Raw genomic sequence first — 24,963 nt, forward strand, 5'->3', positions numbered from 1 at the left:
CCCTATACTTATAAATATAAGGTTTGATTTTGCGTGTTTTTTTTAGTGTATAAGTTGGTAAGTTGAATACAGGTGATCAATGTTTGTAAAGCCATTGACGGTGGCTCGAACGCTCAATATCGGGGCTTTAAGTGAGAGGTACGTGATTTTCTTTACTTTTAGATTTAATTATTTACACTTTTACAGATATTAATTTACAGAGAAAACTTATTTTCATGTAGAATACTAGAAATGTGAAAATTTTCATTATATCTTCACTTTTTCCGACCAAGACTTAAACCAACAAGCGTCATTTTTAACGAACATCAAAACGAGGAGGTTACCCGTGTGTATTTATGTTTGTGCGCAATTATCTCACGTTTGGCTACATCGATTTTGATGTGATTTTTAGCGAAGTATTTGTCAGTCTTAGGATAATGTTTTAGGTAAGATTTTATTTTTCTAAAAAGGTGTCTATGATGGCTGATAGTTTTTGTGGATTCCGATTAAACGTTGTTTAGTTCTTCATAATCATAAAACAGTTTTGAAACGTCAGCCATTTTACATGTTTCAACGTTTCTATCTAGCAATTTTTCCATAAAAATGCTGTGAAACGCTAGAAAGAGGAAAGAAAATTAAGTTATACTTAAATTAAATCTAACAAGAGGAGCTAGTCCCTAAAAATGCAGTCCGTGCACTTTATGATTCTAACTGGGAATAACTTGTTTGTTTAACTTCTTAAAGCAAGAAGGCTTCTGATTATTTGTCTAAGTAAATGAGGCTACATTTATATAACGGTATTAGACTGTTCCCCGTGATTCAACCTCATACCGAAGGTACTATTTCCAAGACACCGATAAAAACTTAATTGACTTTCTCACAGTTACACCTGCAACCCGGAGGTAATTCTTGGCGCACCCGAAAAAAAAAGTATCCTGTATCTTTTCTCAGACTCTAGACTATCATACCAACCTGGTGTAAAGATTTTGTCCAGACAAACAGATGGACAAGGATACTTTCGCATTTATAATATCAACACAGATAGTTGCAGAAAAGGCACAAAATATAATTTCCTCAGATTGCAACGTCATCGTTCCCATTTCTTTGTACACCGAACTATCTTCTTTCTCCAAATGAACGGGAAAAGCCTATTGTACCATTTTAAGATGGATTTGTGAGCAGTTTTGCTGGCCGGCTTGTGGAATCGAAAAGGCATATCTGCCTTTTTGGACGAAGATTGCTTTGGTTCCTTTTGAAAATACTGTATGATTTTGTTATGAATAATGTACGAGTAGGTAGCTTATTGTACACCTAGTGTGAATTGCTAGAGACTGTGGATTAGATTCTTATTGAAGATTTTTCTTGAATTAAATTTAGAATTTTTGTTGGCAATTGTTTCATGCTTGATTGAAAATGAAAAAAACAAGCCATTTACTTCCTGGCATACCTCAAAGAATATAAAACACTAAATTCCGGTTTGTGGCTTTATTCCTACCCCTGAGGAACTACGTCCCGCAGCTCGATAAACAGTTAACAACACAGTATATCTTTGTGCTTTACACCTCAATTGGTTCTCAACCGTAACTAAGAAACAGTAAATGTATATTATTGTTGCCATTCTAAAGCCAGCCTTTCTCACAGTCAAAGCAGATAAAACCAATACTTCCCAAGTCATTAAAGTACAAAACATATCGGGTGTGTCGTTCATAATCACATTAAATTAAATGAAATTAGCGCAAAGGAAAAAGAAAAATACGTAAAAATAAAAAAATGCATTTTTCAAACAAAGTAAATAGAATAAAAATGTGTGAAAATTAGAACACCATATAAAAGTCAGTCATTACAAACAATTGAAACTCTCCCTTGAAAACTGACAGCTGTCAACTGATCAAAACATTCGATACTCCTAACTTTATCTCTGCTTTACACATGATGTTGTAAATTATAAAAACGAAAAATGACTCCTGTGGCTAAACCTCTGAATGGATTAGCTTATTTTTTTACAATTCGCCATAGAATATCATAAAGTATATGTGATTAGATTTAATGTGATTGTGAACGACACACCCTGTATACTTATAGTACCTACCAACATTCACTACAGTCCATATTTCTGTATGTAAGACCTTAGTGTTGTGTCCACGGAAGCGAGACACAGGAAATGAGCGCCCCAAGCGCCCAGACATACGCTAAGTCTAGGAAAGTAGAGTCACCATGAATGTTTTGTAAAAAATCTTTGGTGGGATTTTTTGCTAAGGATCTTAGTTATGAACTAGATTCTGTACGTGGTTTGGCTAAGGCCCATGGGAGCTCATTCGCGCACACATAAAAAAGAGAATAATTTTTCGAATAAGAACAGAGATTAGGGCGTGCTTTATATGAAATCTTATGACACTTCGCAAGAAGCCCAGAAATGACAGATGCAATCTTGTGACACCGCGTATACTTCCTTCGAATTTGTCGGATCGCCCAAATTTGTATGACAGACGGATTCGGATGACGTCATTAGATTCGACGCAACCCACAATTGTAAGGGAAATATTTTCAGCTCCGATAGATGAGCCTTCACCGTTATAATACGTTCACAAAATCGAACTATAAATACTAAAACATTTGACAACACTTTTTAAAACATTTAAAAAAAAAAAATTGTGTTCTTTTGTACCCCAAAAGGCTCTAAAACTGCTGAACCAATTTGAAAAATTCTATCATGTTAGTTAATAGTAGTAGTAGTGTTAGTAAGCTAAGCTATACTTTCCCCGACTAACATAGGCTATATTTTGAAAGAAATATCCCCGGGACGCGGGTAAAACCGCGGTAAAACATCTAGTTACTAAATATTATGTCAGCAATTTGCTACGACTGCGTAGCAAGCGTAGTCATGCGTAGCAATTTCGTAGCAGTGCGTAGCTAATGCGTAGTCATTAACTTGGTGACTGATCATGTGTGTCGTGGCAATATAATTTAATAATTAGCTAAGCAAATTCGCTAAGTTGCTAAATTAAGCTGGTATATATTTTTCGACGATGTTTTTATTGAATACTGGGGCAACTTTTTCATGTGCCTGGATAAAAAAGGCCTGCTACTTGGGGATAGTGACGCTTTCCAATAGTGAAAGAATTTTTCAATTCTGTTCAATTGTTTCTTACATTATCAAAAAAAAATCCTCTTGTTCTACAGACAGTATAGACCAGCTGTTTCTCATGGTTTCACCTGCGCCTTAACCCATTTAAAACTAATTTGGATTAGAGCAGAAAACCACAAAAAAATATCAACAAAAACAATAAAAATTAGGAAAGTTCTTATTACTTCCCGATCATATGCACCCTAACACAACAGTAATAATATCCTCCCCGGCTTACATTTGATTTATTATTGTTTTTGCGATAAACACCGGTAGGTACCTGATCAGGAAGATTTCCTAAGAAATATGGCAATAACATCGGATTACGATCAGTTTGCGGATCTCATGATATTGAATACGAAAGAGATTACCAGTGTTTTTAGGGGATAAAAATGTATTTAATATTATTTTATGTGGTTAATATAGTGTGGCTTTACTATTGCATTGTAATTTGTAATGTCTTGCAGTAAAAAGATACTTTCTTAGGAGTTTGAAAAAGGGCATTTCTCATACGGTCTTAAGGCTATTAAATGGAGACTCTCCCGGTGTGCGGCCCTGTGATACACAAAACTGATCAACAATGACAAATTGTGTGCTAAAGGTAGAATTCCGTGGATCGCGGCTGTCGCCTCGGACAATAGTCAACCTATGAAAATGTATGGCACCGCTGCCGAGGTCCGCGACAGTCGCGCGTGATAGATTATTCATATAACTTCAGTTTATTTAACATAATAACTCACGTCCGTTTCTTTAATTGGACACAAATAAGAACATCACTATAATAATCACAACTTTCTTTACACATGATACACAATAGTCAACAGTTTTTCAGTAAAATCTTATCAGTACTATCGCAAAATGTTGTTATTTTATTCTTGTTTTGTGTGATATTACTTTTAACCTTTATTTACAAAAATAACGTGACTTGCTTACTAACTATGCCATTGTAAGACCAACTATGCAATAGAACTAATTAATTTAAAATATATTTATCCTATTTTAATACAATTGAATCTTAGATTTATTATAAATACAAATATTAACGAATTTAAAAGGTTATCGTACGATGTGACTTCACTTGTTTACCACAGTCTATAAAAGCTGACGCTCCGCCGTTCTCGGCACATTCGATCCCGAGCCGTCGCACCGAGCGGACCTAAGTTAAGTATATTTTTTTAACTTATTGTATTGTGATTATGTTACCTATGATTATTGTTTTGGAATTATATGTTGGAAATTATTTTTGATATTTTAATATATGTGTATACTTCAGTTTTTAATAAACATTGTTACTAAAATAATTCTGTGATATTTATGAAGTAAACCTAAAAATCCTAAATGTGTAATTTTCTTTACAAATGAATAACTCAATTAATTAGATTTAATTACCCCAATATTTTAAATAAATTCTTTATTCCTTAGTATGTCTATTATTTTTAAATCTTCATATTATATTTATCTATTACGCGCGGCCGATGAATTTCGTAAGCCGCGCGCAGACGAACAAAATCTACTAATTTCAAGATTGTCTTGAAATTAGTAGATTTTGTTCGTCCGTTGCTTCTAGTCGAAGTGCTAATTGATATCCTTGAAGAAGAGGAGGATGACGTGCTGCTGTGGCTGTATTATGAAAATAGATTACCAATCGACCCTATCTTTAAAAAGTAGAAATGAAGAAGGATACTACCAAATACTGATTCAAAAGCATTTGTTTTGTAATGAAAACAAAAGGAAGTTTTGCCGACTAAATAAAAAACAATTCAATTCTGGTTTTACTAAAATTCTATAGATGTTATTAAGCGCTAGACCATGTTGAGATGCGTACGGCCGCGAGCGGCTCACGAAATTCGTCGGCCGCGCGCGACTGTCGGGGACCTCGGCAGCGGTGCCATACATTTTCATACGTTGACTATTGTCGCGCGCGGCCGACGACTGTCGTAGGCCGCGCGTGGCTGCGACAGCCGCGATCCAGGGAATTCTACCTTAAACGCTATGCAGTAGCCTTTGACCAGCGGGTACACATTTTACATTTGCAAACAAGTGTGCGCGAACAATTTTGGTGCAATATCGCCATTTATTTACAGGCTTATAAAATAAAAATTAGATGATATTCATACATTCATACAAACTCGTGTAACTATGTACATATATAAAAAAGCCCATTCACATCGATGTCCGGAGGGATAGCGCCCAAAAGGCTTGCATAACCAAGACGTTACATTAATTATTATGACAACAACATATTCTACGAATATTGTCTTATTCAAGCACATGTATTTTCTGTTGAAAACCTGTCTACTTCCTTATGAAAATTGGTGAGCTATTGTCTTTCCTAGAAGCCTGTCAAACAAATCGATTTCTATGAATTTTGTAAGCCCCTCGGTTCAAGGGTAATATTGATTGAGACGGAATAAGATATCTCTATACATAATTCTATTTGTGGTCAATTTAAATGATTGGGGTACTTTGTGTTTGGGGAAGCGCTTTGTTAGAACTGAATGGTTAGTAATTAATTTAGTTAAAATACTCATCAAATAAACAAGTAAATAAAACCAAGTAATTTTTGAATTTAATTTTCTAGATTTCTAGAGACAAAGAAGTAGATTAAAATAACATCATCTGCCTAGCCTTTTCTTACGTACAATATAGTTGGTTTCCAGTCTAACCAGATGCAGGCAGATGCAGATGCAGACAGGGATAACCTTTTCCCTTAAATTATACCCGTCCATATCTGGTGGCTGGCATCACACAGGAGCTGCTCTGCACCCACCGTAACCCGATGGATGTGGCCTTCGCACTCAGCGAGATATACTCAGGTATATACTCCTCCAAAACGTCGCTGTCTCATGTTCATTCCCTGAGCTTGAAGGGTTTTTCGGGAGCGCAAATACCGACCACCGAAGAGAAATCCTCTCTTATTAGCCAGGGATACGGGTCCGGTGAAGGGTCGCGTACCTTAACCATTCACGAGGCTCAGGGACTGACATACGACAGCGTCGTCATCATAAACACAAAATCCAGGAGGCTCCAAATTCATGACAGCGTCTCCCACGCGGTAGTGGCAGTGTCGAGACATACGGCTAGCTGCGTCTACTACACAGATGACGCCGACGATGCCACCGGCCGCTTCATTAAGCGAGCGATGGACGCGTCAATAAAAACGGTCGTCGAACACAACCTCAAGACGGCCATGCAACATCGAGACTCCACTTTCATGTTAGCCCTAATAGCACTCGCAAAGTCCCTAGTCGCTAGCGGGAAATGAGACCAATCCCCAATCCGTTCCTGTCCCATAATCTTGTCAAACTAAGTTGCCAAGTTCATGTGTATAGTGTTAAGTATAGTGTAATAAAAAATTCTGTATATATATATCATCATCAGCCTATCGCAGTCCACTGCTGGACATAGGCCTCTCCAAGTGCACGCCACTGAGATCGATTTTTGGCTTCTCGCATCCAGCTCCTGCCAGCCGCCTTGCGCAAGTCATCACTCCACCGTGCCTGAGGACGTCCTACACTACGTTTGCCGAGGCGTGGTCTCCACTCCAGAACTCGTTTACCCCAACGGTTATCGGTTCTTCGGCTAATATGGCCAGCCCACTGCCACTTCAGCTTGCTGATTCGGTGGGCTATGTCGATGACCTTGGTTCTCTGACGGATTACCTTATTTCTGATGCGATCCCTCAGAGAAATGCCGAGCATAGCCCTTTCCATAGCCCTTTCCATAGTATATATATATATATTATAAATATTTAAAATAAATTCATAAATACGCGGTGGACTCACATAGTCTTAAGACTAGAAGTAGACATAAGTTTGTGAGGCCAAGACGACGAAAATTATAAATAAGTAAAAAAAAATGTAATTAAAAGCGCGGACCCCCAAGTCTGCGGTAAGGTTTAATTAATAAAAAAAAAAAAAAACAAAAAGGAGGAGATTCTCAATTCGTCGGGATCTACTCGAAGACGCTTGGACCGATTTGCAAAATTCTTTTTTTGTTTGATAGGGTATACCTTCCAGGTGGTCCCATAATCACCAGGTCAGGATCTGATGATGGAAACCCTGAGAAATCGAGGGCAATTTTCGAAAATTGTAGGCATGTATAGGTTAAAAACTTGACGATGACACTATGCAACAGTGAAGGTTTGGAGCTGACATGATGATGGAGACGAGAGAAGGTCGAGGTAACTCAACAACTGAACATGTAAACTACCTCGTGTTTGGGCTTATATTATTCGTATTGATGAGAACTTTCCATTGCGGATAGTGACAACTACGCTTGTCACTGAAAAGCCAAAAATAAAAAAAAACTTTTTACAAAAAATAAAACGGACTCCCAAAAACACTGAAAAACAAAAAAAAACTATTCTTAGGTTCATCGGCCTAGAAGTCGGTGGCGTATTCACTCAGGTACATCTATTAGACACTGACTTCTAGGCCGATGCACCTAAGAATAGTTTTTTTTTTGCTTTTCAGTTTTTTTGGGAGTCGGTTTTATTTTTTTGTAAAAAGTTTTTTATACATGGAGCAACGGCCTATCAAACATCCTCAATCTATTTTAATATTAAGATTATAAAATATTGTATGTCTTACATAGGAATCAAACCCGAAATCACATGGCAGAGACCAACCATTGCACACATTTTTCTCACCAATTCAGTATTACATCAAAATAATACAGAAAATCCACTGTTATTACAGTAACACTTCAAATCAGTGCTTGAATTAAAATAATAAACACGCGCTTTTCACTCTTAATGCTAACGAAATAAGATCTATTATGGTGTCCAATAATTTTAAAAGCCTGACAACATGTGATGCCGTCTCACGGCGAGCTTGTAAAGTGACATATGTATAAAATGTCATATTTAATTATAGGGTCTACTTTAACTAGATTGCTGAAATAAATCATAAGTAGCGAATGACCCTGACCTTTAAATTAAACTCTAAGTAAAATTAACCATTTATTTAGCGGAAGTTATTAGTTTTTAGTTAGGACTTTTTAAATCGGAACTTTTTAAATATGCCTACAAACAATTTCTAGAAAGGACATATCTACAAATTCGAACTAAGTCACCACACTCAAATCACTAAATGGAAACTGCATAAAAATCTGTTCAGTGATTTTTGAGGTTATTGACAAACAAAAAATCTTTAGCTTGCTTTGTAATAGATACTATATGTTCATAAATTGAACATAGTTTTTCGTTTTACATAGTTTCGACTTATGCCAATATTGTCTAGGCACTGAAATATCTAGCCCAGAATCTAGGTTGCCTCAGTGGATCTGATATAAGCCGCTTCGACCCGGTAGCAACTTTCCGTCTGATATTGACAAGTTTCTTACAAAATTGATGTCGTAGTATGTCAGTGTAAGATTTTTGAAATTTTTCATGTCTTCTCTGTTCTAGGTAAAATTTTTGAGGTTCTCTATTTTGATAGTACCTCTAATGTATGTTTGTTTACATTCAGTAAGCTCTGAAAGTAGGTGCTAAACTGCTATGAAAAATTCTTCACTGTTAAGAAGCTACATTTCCTGTAGTGAATGTACAGGGTGTAATTTATCCTGGTATAGGTAGAACATCCTTCGAAATGCGGGTAAACCCGCGAGAAACAGATGGTTTTTAAATAATAAAACATAAATTATATATATAAAAAAAAACATCTGTATGAATACTATATTCATTGTAAATAGCGTTAAAAAATAAAATAAATAAGATTTCGTTCTTAATTTCAATCGCGTCTTGAGAGAACTACTTTGCGCACCCGGATAAAAAGCCTATATGTTATTTTGATATATAAGCTGTATTACAACCAAGCTTCATTAAAATCAGTTCAGCCATTTGCGCGTAAACACGTCCACATTGAACATTAGTGAGATTCTTAGCGTAGCATTGCTCCTGAATTTAGCTGTAACTCCTTTCAATGACTTTACAATTACTGGGAAATGCCAATACGTCTGTGCTTAAGTTAAAACCGATTGCTTAAGTTCGACGCTACTCCGAATATTGCTTTGTGATTAATATGTGATACGTGATAATATTAGAACTAATGCGTTGAGTGTTGCGACACCTTATATAAATTAACAAGTCATTTATAGCGGTTTTTTACCTTTAGCTGAATAAAATAAAGGCATCCCATATAGGCAGAAGGGGTAGTGTAGCTTTTGAACAGTAAAATATTTTTTACTTTAATTCTAAAACAGTCCATTAATAATATAAACTTTACAAAAATGCAGTCATTTATTTGACTCAAAACTAAACTTTTTCATTCACCTTCGTTCTTACTGGTTAAAACTTCAGGACACCGAGTTTCCTTATAAAATAACTCATAACTACTCCACAATTTTTTTTGCAAATTAACTTGAGAATATTAGAAGGCAGCATCTAGCATCAAGGAGATTGCTTCCCTAGCATCGGGACACCTGTCACGCCGGCTCACGTAACGAAATTTTGCAACTATATTATAATTGGTAACTCAAAACTTTACAAAAGCCATAATTTTGTACCAATAAATCGCTTTCTTTTCTTTTTTTTCTAACCCACAAAAATTTCAATACATGTAGATAAATTGAAGTTATTACTTTTCAAAAATAACTCATAAAATTATTCACTATAGTAAAAAATATTTCCTAAAATTAACTTGAGTAAACGTCAGATTTCTTAAAACCACTGTTTACTATAATTTTTGACAAAAGTTCAAGAAAAACTGACGTTTATGTTGTCGGTGCAAACGGGCCTGAATTTTCAGCATCAAGGAGATTGCTTCACTGGCAACGGGACACCTGTCACGCCGGCTCGCAATCTGTGTCATGACTCACGTAACGACATTGTATGAATAATTTATAATTGGTACACAAAAAAACTTAAAACCATAAATATCTTTTCTTTCCTCTTTCTTCTTATTCGCTAAAACGTCAATTAATGCACCTACTTTCCAAAAATATCTCATAAACTCCTCCACCATAAAAAATATAATAGGCCGAAGTTCACTGACAACATGAACGTCAGCTTTTTTAAAACCAATATTAATTTTCACGTTAATTTATTTATTTATTTGAGGTTAACCAACAACTGTTTACACCTTAACATTAACAGCACAAGATGTATGTTATCCTACACTTGTGTAACAATTAATTGTAGGTTAAACAGTGGTTTTAAGAGAACTGACGTCTATATTTTCTGTGAGAGCCGGCCATAGGAGGCAAGCATCAAGGAGATTGCTTCACTGGCATCGGGACACCTGTCACGCCGGCTCGCAATCTGCGTCACGAGTCACGTAACGAAATTGTGTGAATCATTTATAATTTTTTTAACTGAAAACTTTACACCATAATTTTGTACAAATAACTCACTTATCTTTCCTCTTTCTTCCTTTAATTCTATAAATGTAGATATTTGCTAAAATTAACTTAGGTAAACGACAGTTTTCTTTAAACCACTGTTCACTATGATTTTTGACGAAAGTTCAAGAAAAACTCACGTTAATGTTGTTAGTGAGAGCCGACCATAGAAGGCAAGCATCAAGGAGATTGCTTCACTGGCATCGAGACACCTGTCACGCCGGCTCGCAATCTGTGTCACGAGTCACGTAACGAAATTTCCCCTCACTTTAGTTTAGATGTCTGTTTGAGCCACAGAGTAAGATTAGCAGAGATACCATAATGCAGGTAGGTCAGGCGCTTTCTTTTAGGTGAAATTCGTATGGCGGGCGAATGTAGGTCCCGCTACAAACTAATGAGGCATTCGGGTTCTTTGAGGCATCTGTTAACAAATTTTGCTATTAAAACATATAGTCGGGTCTAAAGAGGGCGTATAAGGGCGAAACCAGTAACGTTCCTCGACCCCCAATCACCCGCATTTTGATGCGCTACTTTCTTAGGCGATTTTGCGTTATGATATCTCCGCTAGACATTTTGTTCTCCATGGTATGAACGTTAATCTCTGATTTCTTGAATATTGTAGTAGTTTAAGTGTTGTTTGAAGATTGTTATTAAATCTAGGTTTAATTATAGTAAGGGATAAATACCATCTTCAGGGTCCACGCAACCATTTTGGTTTTGATGACTCCTGTTTCCAAATAATAGTTGAAATTTGTTCAAAGAAATATTGCAATGTTGGACTTAAAACAAGTCGAGACTTAAGACTATGTAATTAAATCTTACAGTGCAAATAAAGACTTAAAAAAATACTAAGGTTTAGTACCTCAATTCGAAAATTAAAAATAGTTATAAGCTTAAATCGCCAGATTGACAGATTTGGCTTTTCCATGACCTACTAAATACCTACATCCAAAATGATATTAAAAAAATAAATAACGCAAATAAATCTCACATCTAATTTCCATCCCAAAGTACTAAAGCATGCCCTTTACCAAACAACCAAACAACCCAAACGCCTACCAAATGATTTGCCAACGATCTGATGAAGCCTGGATTTGACGGAGTAATTTGCACACACAGAAGCATTGATTACCTGTCCTTCATAATATGATAACATGAGGGAACTTCCCTGAACATGGGGGTATTTCATGCGAAATAATTTGCTTCGCCAATTTTGGGACGCTATTTTGCATAAAGGTGTTCTGAGTTAAGGATTGGGGCGGAATTTTGTTCAGATCATTTATTTGTTAGGGCGTCAATATGGTAGATGGATGAAATATCACTTCTGTTACAGCCTTTTTATCGTCCCACTGCTGGGCACAGGCCTCCTCTCGCACGGAGAAGGATTGAGCATTAATCACCACGCTTGCTCAATGCGGGTTGGTGATTTCAGACTATATAGTCCAGGTTTCCTCAAGATGTTTTCCTTCACCTTTTTATCAGCCATTGGTGTCTAAGATATATTTAGAAAGTACATACAAACTTAGAAAAGTTGCATTGGTACTTGCCTGACCTGGAATCGAACCCACACCCTCATACTCGAGAGGCTGGTTCTTTAACCACTAGGCCACCACGACTTAATATCACTTACATAATACGTAATGATTACTTTCTCTAATATGTCATTTTTAAATGATTTTTTTATTTATAGCTCTAAATGGTACCTAGTATACTCATATTTTTGTAGCTCTAACTAAAAGAACACAATGTAAGTAGGTACTAGACTAAACAATTAGGTCAGTAGGCATATAATATGTCCTGGCATATGTCTATTTTCAGAGAAATCGCGTTTTCGTTATTGATAGAAATAAGACACCATTTGTTCAATTTTTTGATCTATACAACAAAGCTTTTTGATAAATTATATTCTTGAGAAATCGTTCTGTTCACGACAATATTATTGTTTGCGACCATTATTTTTATTTACATGTAATCTTATTCGAATGAATTCAGAAGTAGGCTACTTTTAGACGTTAAATCAATAGTATAACTTTGTAATAATTGTGCCTCACTATTTTTGATTCATCATCATCATCATCATCAGCCTATCGCAGTCCACTGCTGGACATAGGCCTCTCCAAGTGCACGCCACTGAGATCGATTTTCGGCTTCTCGCATCCAGCTCCTGCCAGCCGTCTTGCGCAAGTCATCACTCCACCGTGCCTGAGGACGTCCTACACTACGTTTGCCGATTTTTGATTACTTTCTATCAATTATTTTCCCATTATTCCAACTTCAACTAGTCATTTAACTTCAATTATTACCTATCCGTTTTTGGTCAAAACTTTTCTAGCCACCATGTCTATATTCTAGGTTATATCATCACACTTTGATTTCCAAACTAAACAGTATAGCTGAGCACTCAAAAAGCTCGTATATATCAACTACCTACATATAATAAATATTACCCATAAATTCATTATAACCGAACCAAACTACCTGCGGTAATGAGACGTACCGTCAGCGGCAAAATACACAGAATTCATAAACGCTGCATATTACCTATTTAGCATTATGAAATATCCTTTCTTTGTAGGCGTTTGTGAATTTCAATGTGTTTCGGAGAAATTATGCGGTTGATACACGGAGGAAGGTATGATAGCGGAGATGTCATAACGAAGGTAGGCCAGGCGATTTCTTGTAGGTCAAGCAAGCCTAGGCGTAATCAGTTACTCAAACTAAGGAAACGTTCGGGTTCCTTGTTAAATAAAAATCAATCTGTCAAAAATTTGTATCATTCATTTGTGATTCTATTTTGAAAATTATGGACGGGTTCTATAGAAGGCGTGCAAGGGCGGAGCTAGTAACGTTTCTCGTCCCCCGAACACCCGCATGTTGTCGCGCTACTTTCTTAGGAGATTTTGCGTTATGACATCTCCGCTAGTCATTTTGTTATCCGTGAGGAATGATAAGTTTTAGGAATGGGGTCGGAATTTAACTGCGGTCATTATCAACCGCAATATTAAATTGTGGTGAATATTTATTGGTTGAGGAATATTAATGAATGAATTAACGATTGTTATTTGGATAATTTGGATTGAAAATAATGTTCATCAAAATTGCTGCATTGATCCAAGTTAAGTTTAATTATGTATTTTTTTTGTCCGAATAAATTAAATGAATCTCAGCGATCATATTACGTCAGTTTTACAACTATTTACTATATTTTTTTAGGTTTAATTTTCAAAGTGAACAGTTGCTTTCTTTATATTATGCGTAAGCTTAGGTACGCTCAGTATTGGCCGAGTCATCGATTCATATACAAAGACTATGTGCATGTATATTAACACATCCAAATATATGCCTCACTAGCTTTCATGAGATAAAAATCTACACCCAACTATAACCAACTAAACATTAATACAAATTATTATTTACTACACACAAAATGTACATTTTTTCTTGAACAACGGGCTATTCTGCTATCTCTTCACGTACAAGACATTACAAGTCTCTCCGGGCTAGCCAGTGAGTACACATCACGATTTTACCGCCCACTTATAACATTTAGTGAACCCAATAAATTTTGATATGAACCCAATAAATAGTGAACCCTGTTGATTTATGTAAAGGTTCACCCCATGAGTTCATGTGAATAACGTTGCTTGTTTTTTGTGGTAGTGAAATACGTCAAGCAGGTTTTTAAGTTGGAAAATATGACGTTAGTTTTTTTGTCTGTTCATTTGTGTAGGTAGTTCTGTTTATTCACACACATTGTACAGACATTGACAGATTCTGCCAAATTTTACCAATCGAAGATTAACCTTTCACTATTGTGATAAGGTTCAAAATCTATTGAAGATATTTGACAGATTGAGGTAGGTTGATGTGCTGTCATCTGATATACTTATATCTGACCTTATACAGGGTGTGTCGTTCACAATCACATTAAATCCTATCGCATATACTTTATGATATTCTATGGCGAATTGTAAAAAAAATAACCTAATCCATTCAGTGGTTTAACCACAGGAGTCATTTTTCGTTTTTATAATTTACAACATCATGTATAAAACAGAGATAAAGTTAGGAGTATCGAATGTTTGATCAGTTGACAGCTGTCAGTTTTCAAGGGAGAATTTCAGTTGTTGGTAATGACTGACTTTTATATGGTGTTCTAATTTTCACACATTTTTATTCTATTTACTTTGTTTGAAAAATTCATTTTTTTATTTTTACGTATTTTTCTTTTTTGTTTGTGTTAATGGACATGTATTAACCAGTATATTAACGCATTTCATTTAATGTGATTGTGAACGAACACCCGATATAGATAACATAAAGATACAATAAAACATACAGAAAGCAGGGAACAGGAAAACATCATGACGTTTCAATTTGGCATATGTGTACAAAGATGTCTTGTATGTATGCATCTATACAAATAAATACAATAGGAGTGTCTGTATGTACTATTAAATAAACGAAACATAGCAAATATACAAAACAACATGTTTAAACATTGAAACAAGGAAACACTCGCAATGCCTTGAGCATTGCAAACAATTGAATTTTGCGTGATTCATTCTTTTTATTTCAAAAGTACAAAGCAATAAAAATATAAATATTGTCTAACTTTGCATATTCCTTATTTGTAGTCAGTACACTTTGTTTGTCTTGTAACCTCCACACACATAGTGTAGAAAGTTAGCGATACCTGCCTGTCAAAACATGTCTAACCAGTATATTAAATACACACTGAAAGTATTTCAACAAGAAATTATGTTTCAGGCATTTCAATTTATATTGAAATTCTATCGAAAACTTTTCATGTATCGATAAAATGTTTTATGAAATTGAGATCATTTTGTAAATTGATGTCTGTATATGTAAAAGGGCAATTTACCGTTTTAATATTTATAAGTTAGAACATATTTTGAAGCTCATCAAAATTGTCTGCGTAACTTAGTATGTTAGAGACAGCTTTCAGTCAAACTTGCTTATCTGACCTCCACAACCCAGTTACTTGGACAACTCCTTACGCATTGGTCAGACTGGTTGTCAGACTTTCTAGCTTTTGACTACCCGTAACGATGATCAGACGATTAGACGGACAGCGGACGGATTTCACGTGCCTTCCGAAACGCGGAGGAACTTGTCATGACAAGATGGTCACCCATACAAGGACCTACCGTGCTAAGCCTTGTTTTGCTTCAAATGAAACAATATTCACAAAAGATCTCTTTCTAACTAAGCATATGAGGACTACCTAAAGTAGCAAAATAGTTACACTAATACTTATCAACTACAAGTATAATTTTGCTCAAAAGAGGTATGTTTGAAGTAATACCTATTTACATCTCAGAGAAACACTTCTATATAATCCTTCTGCGCTCACCTGTACATTTCGGTTTCATACTGTAAACTGATATGCTGAGTAAAGTCTAAAATATCATGAAGTCTTATACTGTACTGGTGAACGAAATATGATATTATTTGGTACGAAGTATTTATTTTATTTTAAACGGTTTATATTTTTATTGAAATGGAAATAGAAAGGGTTGTGTATTGAGTTTCTAGTACTCCGCTTTTATTTAGGTTTACATATCCGAAGGTGCTAATATTATATTCTCGTTTTGTTTAGAATAATATAACTTAACTTATCCGTACTAATGTTATAAATGCGAAGTAATTCAAATAGATAAATGCTCAGATAGTCCGACAAAGGCTATTTTTATGACAGAAGCCACCTGACCTGAGCTTCTTTTCTTACAGATTAGAATAAATTTCATGTAAATGTGCAACATGAAAGTAAATTATTTATTAATTATTTATTATAATTATTAGTCAATTATAGTTATAGTACCTATATAAATATATACTGTTAACCATATGCCACAATCTCTTTGAAACGTACCTCAGACGTAGCTTAGCTGCACTTAGCTCTAAGTTTCGTCAGTCACAGTCGGATATTGCAGTTAATATGGTTTCCTTTGATATGCGACATTAACTCTGATATTCCACGTACAATACATAATGTTCTGGATGTAGGTACAGTACATTGTTAATACAAAATGTTCATAGAATATAGAATGTTCAAGTCTTGGTAGAGTAGTGGTAAAAGGTGTGTAAGTTTGGTTCGAGTTCAGACACTTTTCATAGCATATCTTGGAAACCAATGACTGAGGGTGAAGAAAAATATCTTGGGAAAAACTGGAATTTAATATCTGAAAGATTAGAACCAATGCTGGCACTTTACACCTGTAATTGACACCTTTATAGCCAATGGTGTATATGTACAAAGTTACGTTGAATTTTAAATCCTAAAATTATACCTTAACTGACACAAAAGATAATAGTCAAACTATTACCGATAATTCTGATTAACTTACCCTTTAAGATAGCGAATTCTTCATTAATTAGTCAACGTTTAAGCAGAGAAAATTCGTACAAGTTTCTCAGAGGTGGCCGAAAGATTATATCCAGGGACGGGCCGTAATTGCTTTCCACCAGAACTTTGGCAATATTTTAGTTAATTTTAAACTTAACTTCGCACCGATTTTCAGAAGGTTTTAATCATGATTTATTGTTTAAAATTGTGGCTAAAAATGTTTGTGTTTAAGGTCCATTAATTGGGTTTGGTCTGGTTGAGTATTTTGGTGACTCTAAATTACAGTTTGTTGCCCTATTTTCTGTTGGACTCTAGAAATTAAAATAATGTGGATGAGATGTCGACGGCCTGCGAAAAATGGCACTTAATTATCAGCACCGATAATTTGATTGGTCTTATAAATCAGTATGAAGATGAATAGTAGTGCGCACGTTACAACGATGAGGTGTGCAGCCAGTATCAGACTCACTAAAAAGTTTGAGTGAAGATTTACCTTCAAAATAGCTGTCAATCAAATTATCGATGGCCAGTTTCGTTTACATAGTTCTATTTTATAACATCTCGGGCTTATACACAAACTAGGTTTTTATCTGAATTACAAAACAGGCCCAAACAATTTAGCATACCAAATCAAAGCAACAGATTTACCTAGCTTAACTTCTGACGTAAATCAAGATACAGATAGGCTTTGAACAAACGGCTATGTTACCGCAAATTACTGCGAACCGCCACCTGTGGTCTCAGAATAATTGGGAACATTTTAACATTGAAAATTTAACCTTAATGCTAGAAGATTAGGGTGTAATTTAGCTTGGGCTGTTTAAGAAGGGACCTCTAATTACTGCTTGTGTTTTGTTTATATGTATTTCAGTAATAGCTGAGTGCTTGTTACGTAGAAATGGTCGAATCTGTGGTCTGTTTAATGAGCGGTTAAAGTTTTCATGATTAATGGTTTTGCTAACTTTTCTTGTAGTTTTTGTTTTATCTTTTCGCTTTTTGGGGGGTTTTTCTTAACGATATTATTGTAAGTATTTATGGTCATTGGTGGTAAGCGAAAAAAACCATGGTTATTTATTTGTCTTTTGCAAAAAAAAATCGTTTGATTAGTCGGCCGACAGTTGATCCGAATGATCCGATATAGGTAGGCATATTTTAAAAAAATCTTTATTTCAATCAAAGTTTACGTTCTGCGTCTGATATCGGTCAGATACCTGATCGTCGTTATGTGCATACTACCATTCATATTCATACTAATTTTTGAGCATAAACAAACTATCAGCCGACTAAAGGCTTATAGTGTGCTCTTATATACAAAGTAAATTCGAACTTTCGAACGTGCAATGAATGCGAAGCTTTCTTGCTGGCAAGCACACCCACGGTATACGAGCTAGTATTAAAAATATTTATCGTCACTTTACAACCTACACTTTAAGTGCAGGTATGATGTACACATTATTATACCATTAGGGATAATCTGAAGTGCTAACAGTTTTTACGATCATGGTCGTAGGAATTTTATGTGCAAGCCAGGATCGTTTATAATGCCTACGTATAAATGTGGTCACTATTTATAAAGGTATGGCCGATTTTATACTGCTTGGAATTAGGAAATAATAATGATTTTGTGGCACCAAGTCATTAAAGTTGTCTCAAAAGGACTTCAGCGTGTTGGCTTCGGCCCCACGTTCGCCCTCCAAAAATCCGGGACTCTATAGTCCCGTCGTCTGGTAGAGACATACAAATATAATAATAATTCAATTTATTTATCCACAGTTACAAAAACAATAGTTTGCTTTAAAAATATAGCAAGCATTCATTTGTTTAGAGGAGCTATCAAAATATGGTGGTAAGGTGTCAATATTGTCATGTCACAAGTTTCTTCGTGTTTCATAAGGCATGACGCAAATGGTGTGTCCCGGCTGTCATTTAAACATTTCTCCAGCAGTCGTTACAGGTGGTCAAAAGCCAGTAAGTCTGACACCAGTCCTACCAAAGAGTATTGGGATTAGGAGGTCAGGCAGGGCAGTCGCTCCTTGTAAAACACTGGTACTCAGCTGAATCCGATTAGACTGGAGCCGACTCCGACGTAGTTGGGAAAAGGATCGGGAGATGATTATGGTTTACCCTTGTAACTGGGCTCAGGAGGTCACATATTGACAACTACACTACTGTCGGCTGGAGTGAGTAGACCAGAAGAAATAATTGCGTGCGTCACAGTGCCGCAGTGTTGCAAAATTACCACCTTTTGAGGCTATTGCCTTATAGCGATTAAATCGTTTATTATTTCCACTTAATTGCTGACAGGTGTCAAAGATATTAATCTGTTTTCTAGACCTAGGTTATTACTTGTGGCTTATAACCTTGGTTAAGGGTAACAGCCTTTTAATTGTAAGTGTATGCCACTTTTGAAAAGAGATTTTATACGCAAAATAATGGTGTGACTCATATTCACACTGAAAAGAAAAAAAAATGCTGAATAGAACTTTTAAGCTGTCGAGTAAATTGAGAATATTACCCTTCATTGTAGGATTTGCACACTATAGGTTAATAGTAGTTTATTATGGAACCTGAAACCAAAAACCTTAAAAACCCCAAACCTTAAGCATTCTTTTAGGAAACCTTAGAGCAAGTATAGATACATCCAAATGGCGAGATTCAACGCAGTTTTCTTCTGGTCTAATCGCTCTAGAGCGAACATACGTTAGGTGTAAACTCGTCCTTAAATGTGCTCAAACGTTTTCGGTGAAATCTCGCCATAATAGTGCCTTACTTATTAAGTGCTCTACTTAGTATTTACAAACGTTTACACCTAGTTCAAACTCAATTCATCAAGCCTGTCACCATTTCATGAAGTACCTACGTCTTAGTGCTTCTGTCTTCAGCCACTAAGAATCAAAGCTAGCTTATTACCTACCTTTGAAAATCAACGTCATGACAACAACAGTACCTTTAATGAATAATAAAATTCCAAATTACCATGGAGAACAAAATGACTAGCGGAGGTGCCATAACGGAAAATCTCCTAAGAAAGTAGCGTGTCAAAATGCGGGTGAGCGGGGGACGAGGAACGTTACTGTTTCCGCCCTTATACGCCTTCTTTAGAACCGTTTTTTTTTTAATACCAAAAATCATTGACAGATGGCAGATCTTATCTTATCTTATCTTAGATCTTATCTTAGACACCAATGCCTGTGTTTCGGATGGCACGTTAAACTGTAGGTCCCGGTTGTCATTGAACATCCTTGACAGTCATTACGGGTAGTCAGAAGCCAGTAAGTCTGACACCAGTCTAACCAAGGGGTATCGGGTTGCCCGGGTAACTGGGTTGAGGAGGTCAGATAGGCAGTCGCTTCTTGTAAAGCACTGGTACTCAGCTGAATCCGGGTAGACTGGAAGCCGACCCCAACATAGTTTGGGAAAAAGGCTCGGAGGATGAGGATGATTGACAGATGTCAGATGAACGCGTCGTTACTTCACTCGTAACTGATCGTTTTGGTTATGCTCAACGTACGAATTTGACTTCGAAGAAGGCGCCTGACCTTATTGCATTACGACATTGAGTTTATTTCTTTGTTTTGTAATATAAGTAATTTCTCATTTTTAGATTTATTTTAATATTTGTACGCCTTTACGGGAATACATAGCGCACTTCGTTTAATGATAAGATCCTCATATAATACTTATGTTTGACAAATAAATATTTCTGATTCCGACGTTACATCTTTCCTTACTCCATGCAAAATGACGAAGTCAACAATAGACCCTTCATTTGGTAAGATTGCAATGTAAATTTTAAGATATCTGAACTAAGATGGGATGGCAGATAATTATTAATATTCGGGGAATGTTAGTTACGAGCTATTTGAATGCAAATTGATGGAGGTTCGTGCCTCAAGGCTGGACTGGATGGTGACGAGCGACTGAAGGGCGGACGAAAATACTTGACGAGAAATTTGTAGATCGTGATAATTAATCAGTATAGGTATCTTGAATGTGAATATAATTTGATGAATAGTTCAGTAATTCATGATTCTTACTAATATTACAAATGCGTAAGTAAAACTGTATTTCATATCAAATTATATGTAGTCCACAAAAAGTTTAAAGCCTGAAAAGGGCATCGGATAATTTTTGTCAAAGTTCAGGATTTAGGTAGGACCCTCGTGGTATGGGGAATAACCAGCACACAAACTATGTAACTACTTATAAACATAGTTTGTCTGTTGTTGCACGTTATGTACTTTACATTACATAAAATATACCTTTTAATAAATAAATAAACTGATGAGCCGATGAAACTAGATGCCTAAATGTTGGAAAACCAGCCTTATTACATTTCTCCCTTAACGATCATTAACATTAAACAATTTTTTAACGAACTGCGTCTAAAAAGTCGCTCGTCTAACGAGGAAAGCCCGTCGTTGACATAATTGTGATGAATCTCTAAATGTAAATGAGGTATTTAGCCTGTTGAGTGCCATAAACCGGCGCACGCACGTGAATCGTATGAGAAGTATAGATCAGTACCGATAGTAAATAGGTCCTCTGTTTAGGGTAGTCATCATCATCATCATCTCAGCCATAGAACATCCACTGCTGAACATAGGCCTACCCCTTAGATCTCCACAGATACCTGTTGGAGGCGACCTGCATCCAGCGTCTTCCGGCGACCTTTATAAGGTCGTCTGTCCACCTTGTTGTAGGGTAGTGCAGAAGTATATAGGGAGCGTACTAAAGGGAGTTTATATGGGGAGTACATTTGGGGGGATATTATTAGGTATAATAAAGGAGGAGTGGGTATAATAAATAGGGGAGTTATTTTGATACAAACTAATCATAGATCTGGGACTGAGAAATACAGCGAATTCGAGATACCTTACAATTCAACAAATAAAATACTTCTTTCTAGTAGTAGAATTCATTTGGACATCTTCAATTCAAAGTTTTCAAGGACAATTCTTTAATTATTACTCACGAAGTCCCAAATTGTCCGTATTTGTTCCCGAGTTTACTTGTAAATTATTTATCTTTTGTCAAGAGTTCTCTGCTCGATTCTTTCAAAGTTTAATTAAAATAGCCTTAATTTTATCATTGTGTAGAGTAAATTATACAGAAATGTATTTCATGGTAAGTTGTTATAGGTATTTATGTCTCACTAGTTGTCGCAGTTTCATCAATAATCCGTAAAACTACCTCCGGGAACTGGGAAACATTAGTCCAGAATACCAATTTTCCGATTTGAGTATCGTCTTATGCATTTAAAATTTGACAATTTCCAAAACCCACTCCGAAGATAAGTAGGTACTTGCTTGAACTTCAAACTATAAATCATCAAGTAGGCAGAAAAAACTTTTCCTTGAAATTGCTAAACTCCTTAGCAACATTCTGTCACTCTCTGACAGAGGAATAAAGGCTCAAGCGTCAACAATCAATCAAAATCTGTCAAAATCATTATAACATGTTTTAGAAAGTGGAAAATTAACAAGTTTTTTATTCATTATGATGAAAACTGTGACAAAACCCCGTCAAATCAAAATGAAGTATATGGACAGATTACCAACGGTTATAAGCTGTTGTTTCTGTTGCTTTTTAAGAGCTGGCACTGTGATGATAGCCGTGTTTTCATTTGTAAGTATAGTGCCCATTTTTTATAAATTTTTAACTTTACTAGCTCCTGCCTGTCGTTTCATCTCCGTTTCTGGAGGATCTATTTCGATCACCCGCATAATAAAAAGCAACCTATAGCCTCCCTTGATAAATGGGCTTTCTAGCACTGTAATATTTTTTCAAATCGGATCAACAAACTCTGAAGCTTTGTCATATAAGAATATAGATTTTAACCATAACAAGCACTATTTGATGTCCGTCAATTTGTATTTCATTACGTCTGTAATAAAGTAAATTCTATTTATCCATCTATCTATACTAACATATAATGCATTACAAAACTGAAGACTTTGTTTCGCACTAATCTCAGGAGCTACCAGTCCATTCATTCTGAAATATTCTGTCAATGTTACCACTTGTTACGATACCAATTGTATCTAAGAAAGTCTTCTTTTTATCCGAGGGTAAGAAGTAGTCCCTACGGGTTTGGGTGGAACCGTTGTCGGACACTAGTATGATGATAAATGGCAGAACAGTTGGCTGTGTGCCATCAGTTTCAAAGAACTCGAGTGTAGAAACCTGTTTTTAAGGGATTTCTTCTAGTGTCACCACTTTAAAGTCTTCACTTTGTCTTGGAAATATTTTTGTAGTTTCCAAGGCTTTTTACTCTTTTACGTATGTTATGATCAGGAATTTATAATAATTTAAAAATAACTTTTATTTTATTAACTAATTTGATAAAATGCTATGATATGATATGATATGATGCTGATGATCATGATATTGAGAAGTTCTTAATAGGGCAACTTTCAAAATTTCCTCACTGAGAGTGAGGAAACTTTTCTTGTTTGAGGGTATAGAAAGAGCATTAACTCTATTGGTTCAAATAAACGTATTTCAAATTCTTCTTCGAAGTCTTTATCCTATGTTCTTCTCCCACAGATAATAGGAGTCCTATTCGCTCCAAACGTGAGCCACACGCACGGCTTCTGGGACCTGAACCCTGTACTGTCGAACTACGGCATCATGACCGAGATGTCAGCACAGATGACGATAGGAATCGCTTCCATAATGCTCTGTATTGTCAGCGTCTTACTGCTCGTTGGGGCTTGCTGTGTAAGTATTTTGGTTATCAGTGGAGTTATTTACTTGATTATCAGTGGATGCAGATTGCGCAAGATTGAACAAAGTGCCAAACCTTGGTGCCTTTGTAAAGGAATGAACGTCTTTCGGCAGAAATGAACGAACTTACTCTTCTATGAAGATCTTGTGATACGATTATAGCAATACTAGTTTCGCGGTTTTATGCGTGTCTCGAGGAAAATACACCCCAAATATTGATAAAGAGTAGTCTGTATGTTAGTCTTTGATTTTTGATTTTGAAGCTATGTTACTGCCAGCTCCATTTTGTAGTTTTTGCGTGAAAGGAGAACAAACATCCAACACACAACATATTGGAAGGATTTCAATATCTGTTGATTTCCTTTAAGAAGTCAGTCAGTGATCAATGTCACTGAAAGAAGGTGTAAAAAGAACTGTAAACGACACACACGTTTAAATTATTATACAGTGTTACTTGGCTAATTTTTGATTTTGTATTTCCAGAACATTCCAGTGCTAATAGAGATCTACCAGTGGGGCGCGATAATGTACAGCTCGACGGTGGTGCTAATGTTCTTCGTGCTGGCCGTGTTCTGTTTCTTCGTGCACACAAACTGCTACGTGGCGGGCGCCGTGCTAGTATTTTTGATTGTGTGCGATGTTTTGTGTAAGTATATAACGGCATCGATAGTTTACCATAAAGAAAAATAGAATAGAATTTATATATCTATTTACTTATCAACAACATACAACAACGCGCGCGCGACGACGGTGGTTGTCGGAACGTTAACTTAAGAACCAGGCATAAAAGTCGTTCTTGGTTCAAAATGTCTAGAAGATTTGGTCGACACCTCATATTTTGTTTCAGCCATAGGTACTTCAAGGGTTTAAGATTTTACTTAAATTAATCTTAACTAAGGGTTGCTAACTTAAATCTTTAGGTAAATAAAATATAATAAAGCTAAATGTCCGAAATGTTTTCGGACTCGTACGGACGTAAAATATAGCCCAAACGTACTTAACTTTTTTTGTTGTTGACAAATGCAAAAACGAGGGCATATAAACAGTTTGTTTGAACTCGCTAATCTCAGGAACTGCAGGACTTATTAAAAAAAAAACTTCAGTGTTAGATGGCCAATTTCTCCGGGTTTGCCAATTCGTCCTTAAGGGTCGCGGGTAAAACTGCTAGCGTAAGCTAGTTCCTTCATAATCAGGCCCACATGTAAGTTCACAGATTTTTCTTCTCCATTACTTAATGGAATTTATTTTCTTTTCCAGTGACGGCGTACTTCATAATCGTGACGAACAGTTTGAGGATGTCGCTACAGTTTCTGTCAAGTAGTGATATTGTGATCTGAACATTATGTTTTGACTCCAAATTGGTGCTGAGTGTTCAAAGTTATTGTGGTACCTACAAGTTTTCTGTGGCTGAAGTGGTTTT

General features: G+C 35.9%; 1 protein-coding gene across 1 annotated transcript; it reads left to right on the forward strand.

The window, feature by feature from the left end:
* The first annotated feature begins 22,313 nt into the window (after window positions 1–22,313).
* Window positions 22,314–24,880, forward strand: LOC124642117. Its single transcript, XM_047180430.1, has 4 exons — window positions 22,314–22,442; window positions 23,364–23,537; window positions 24,027–24,189; window positions 24,801–24,880. Exons 1-4 carry the CDS (start codon window positions 22,314–22,316, stop codon window positions 24,878–24,880), a joined length of 546 nt encoding a protein of 181 aa, XP_047036386.1.
* Window positions 24,881–24,963: the final 83 nt, after the last annotated feature.

Source organism: Helicoverpa zea, chromosome 23 (genome assembly GCF_022581195.2).
Source record: "Helicoverpa zea isolate HzStark_Cry1AcR chromosome 23, ilHelZeax1.1, whole genome shotgun sequence".
In the NCBI taxonomy this organism is placed as follows: Eukaryota; Metazoa; Arthropoda; class Insecta; order Lepidoptera; family Noctuidae; genus Helicoverpa; species Helicoverpa zea.

Bases quoted from the DNA above. Each gene is read 5' to 3' on its own strand.
- LOC124642117 (XM_047180430.1), top strand. From the start codon at position 22,314: ATGATGAAAACTGTGACAAAACCCCGTCAAATCAAAATGAAGTATATG. The intron at 22,443-23,363 runs GTAAGTATAGTG...CTTCTCCCACAG, and splicing joins TGATAGCCGTGTTTTCATTT to ATAATAGGAGTCCTATTCGC. The intron at 23,538-24,026 runs GTAAGTATTTTG...TTGTATTTCCAG, and splicing joins TGCTCGTTGGGGCTTGCTGT to AACATTCCAGTGCTAATAGA.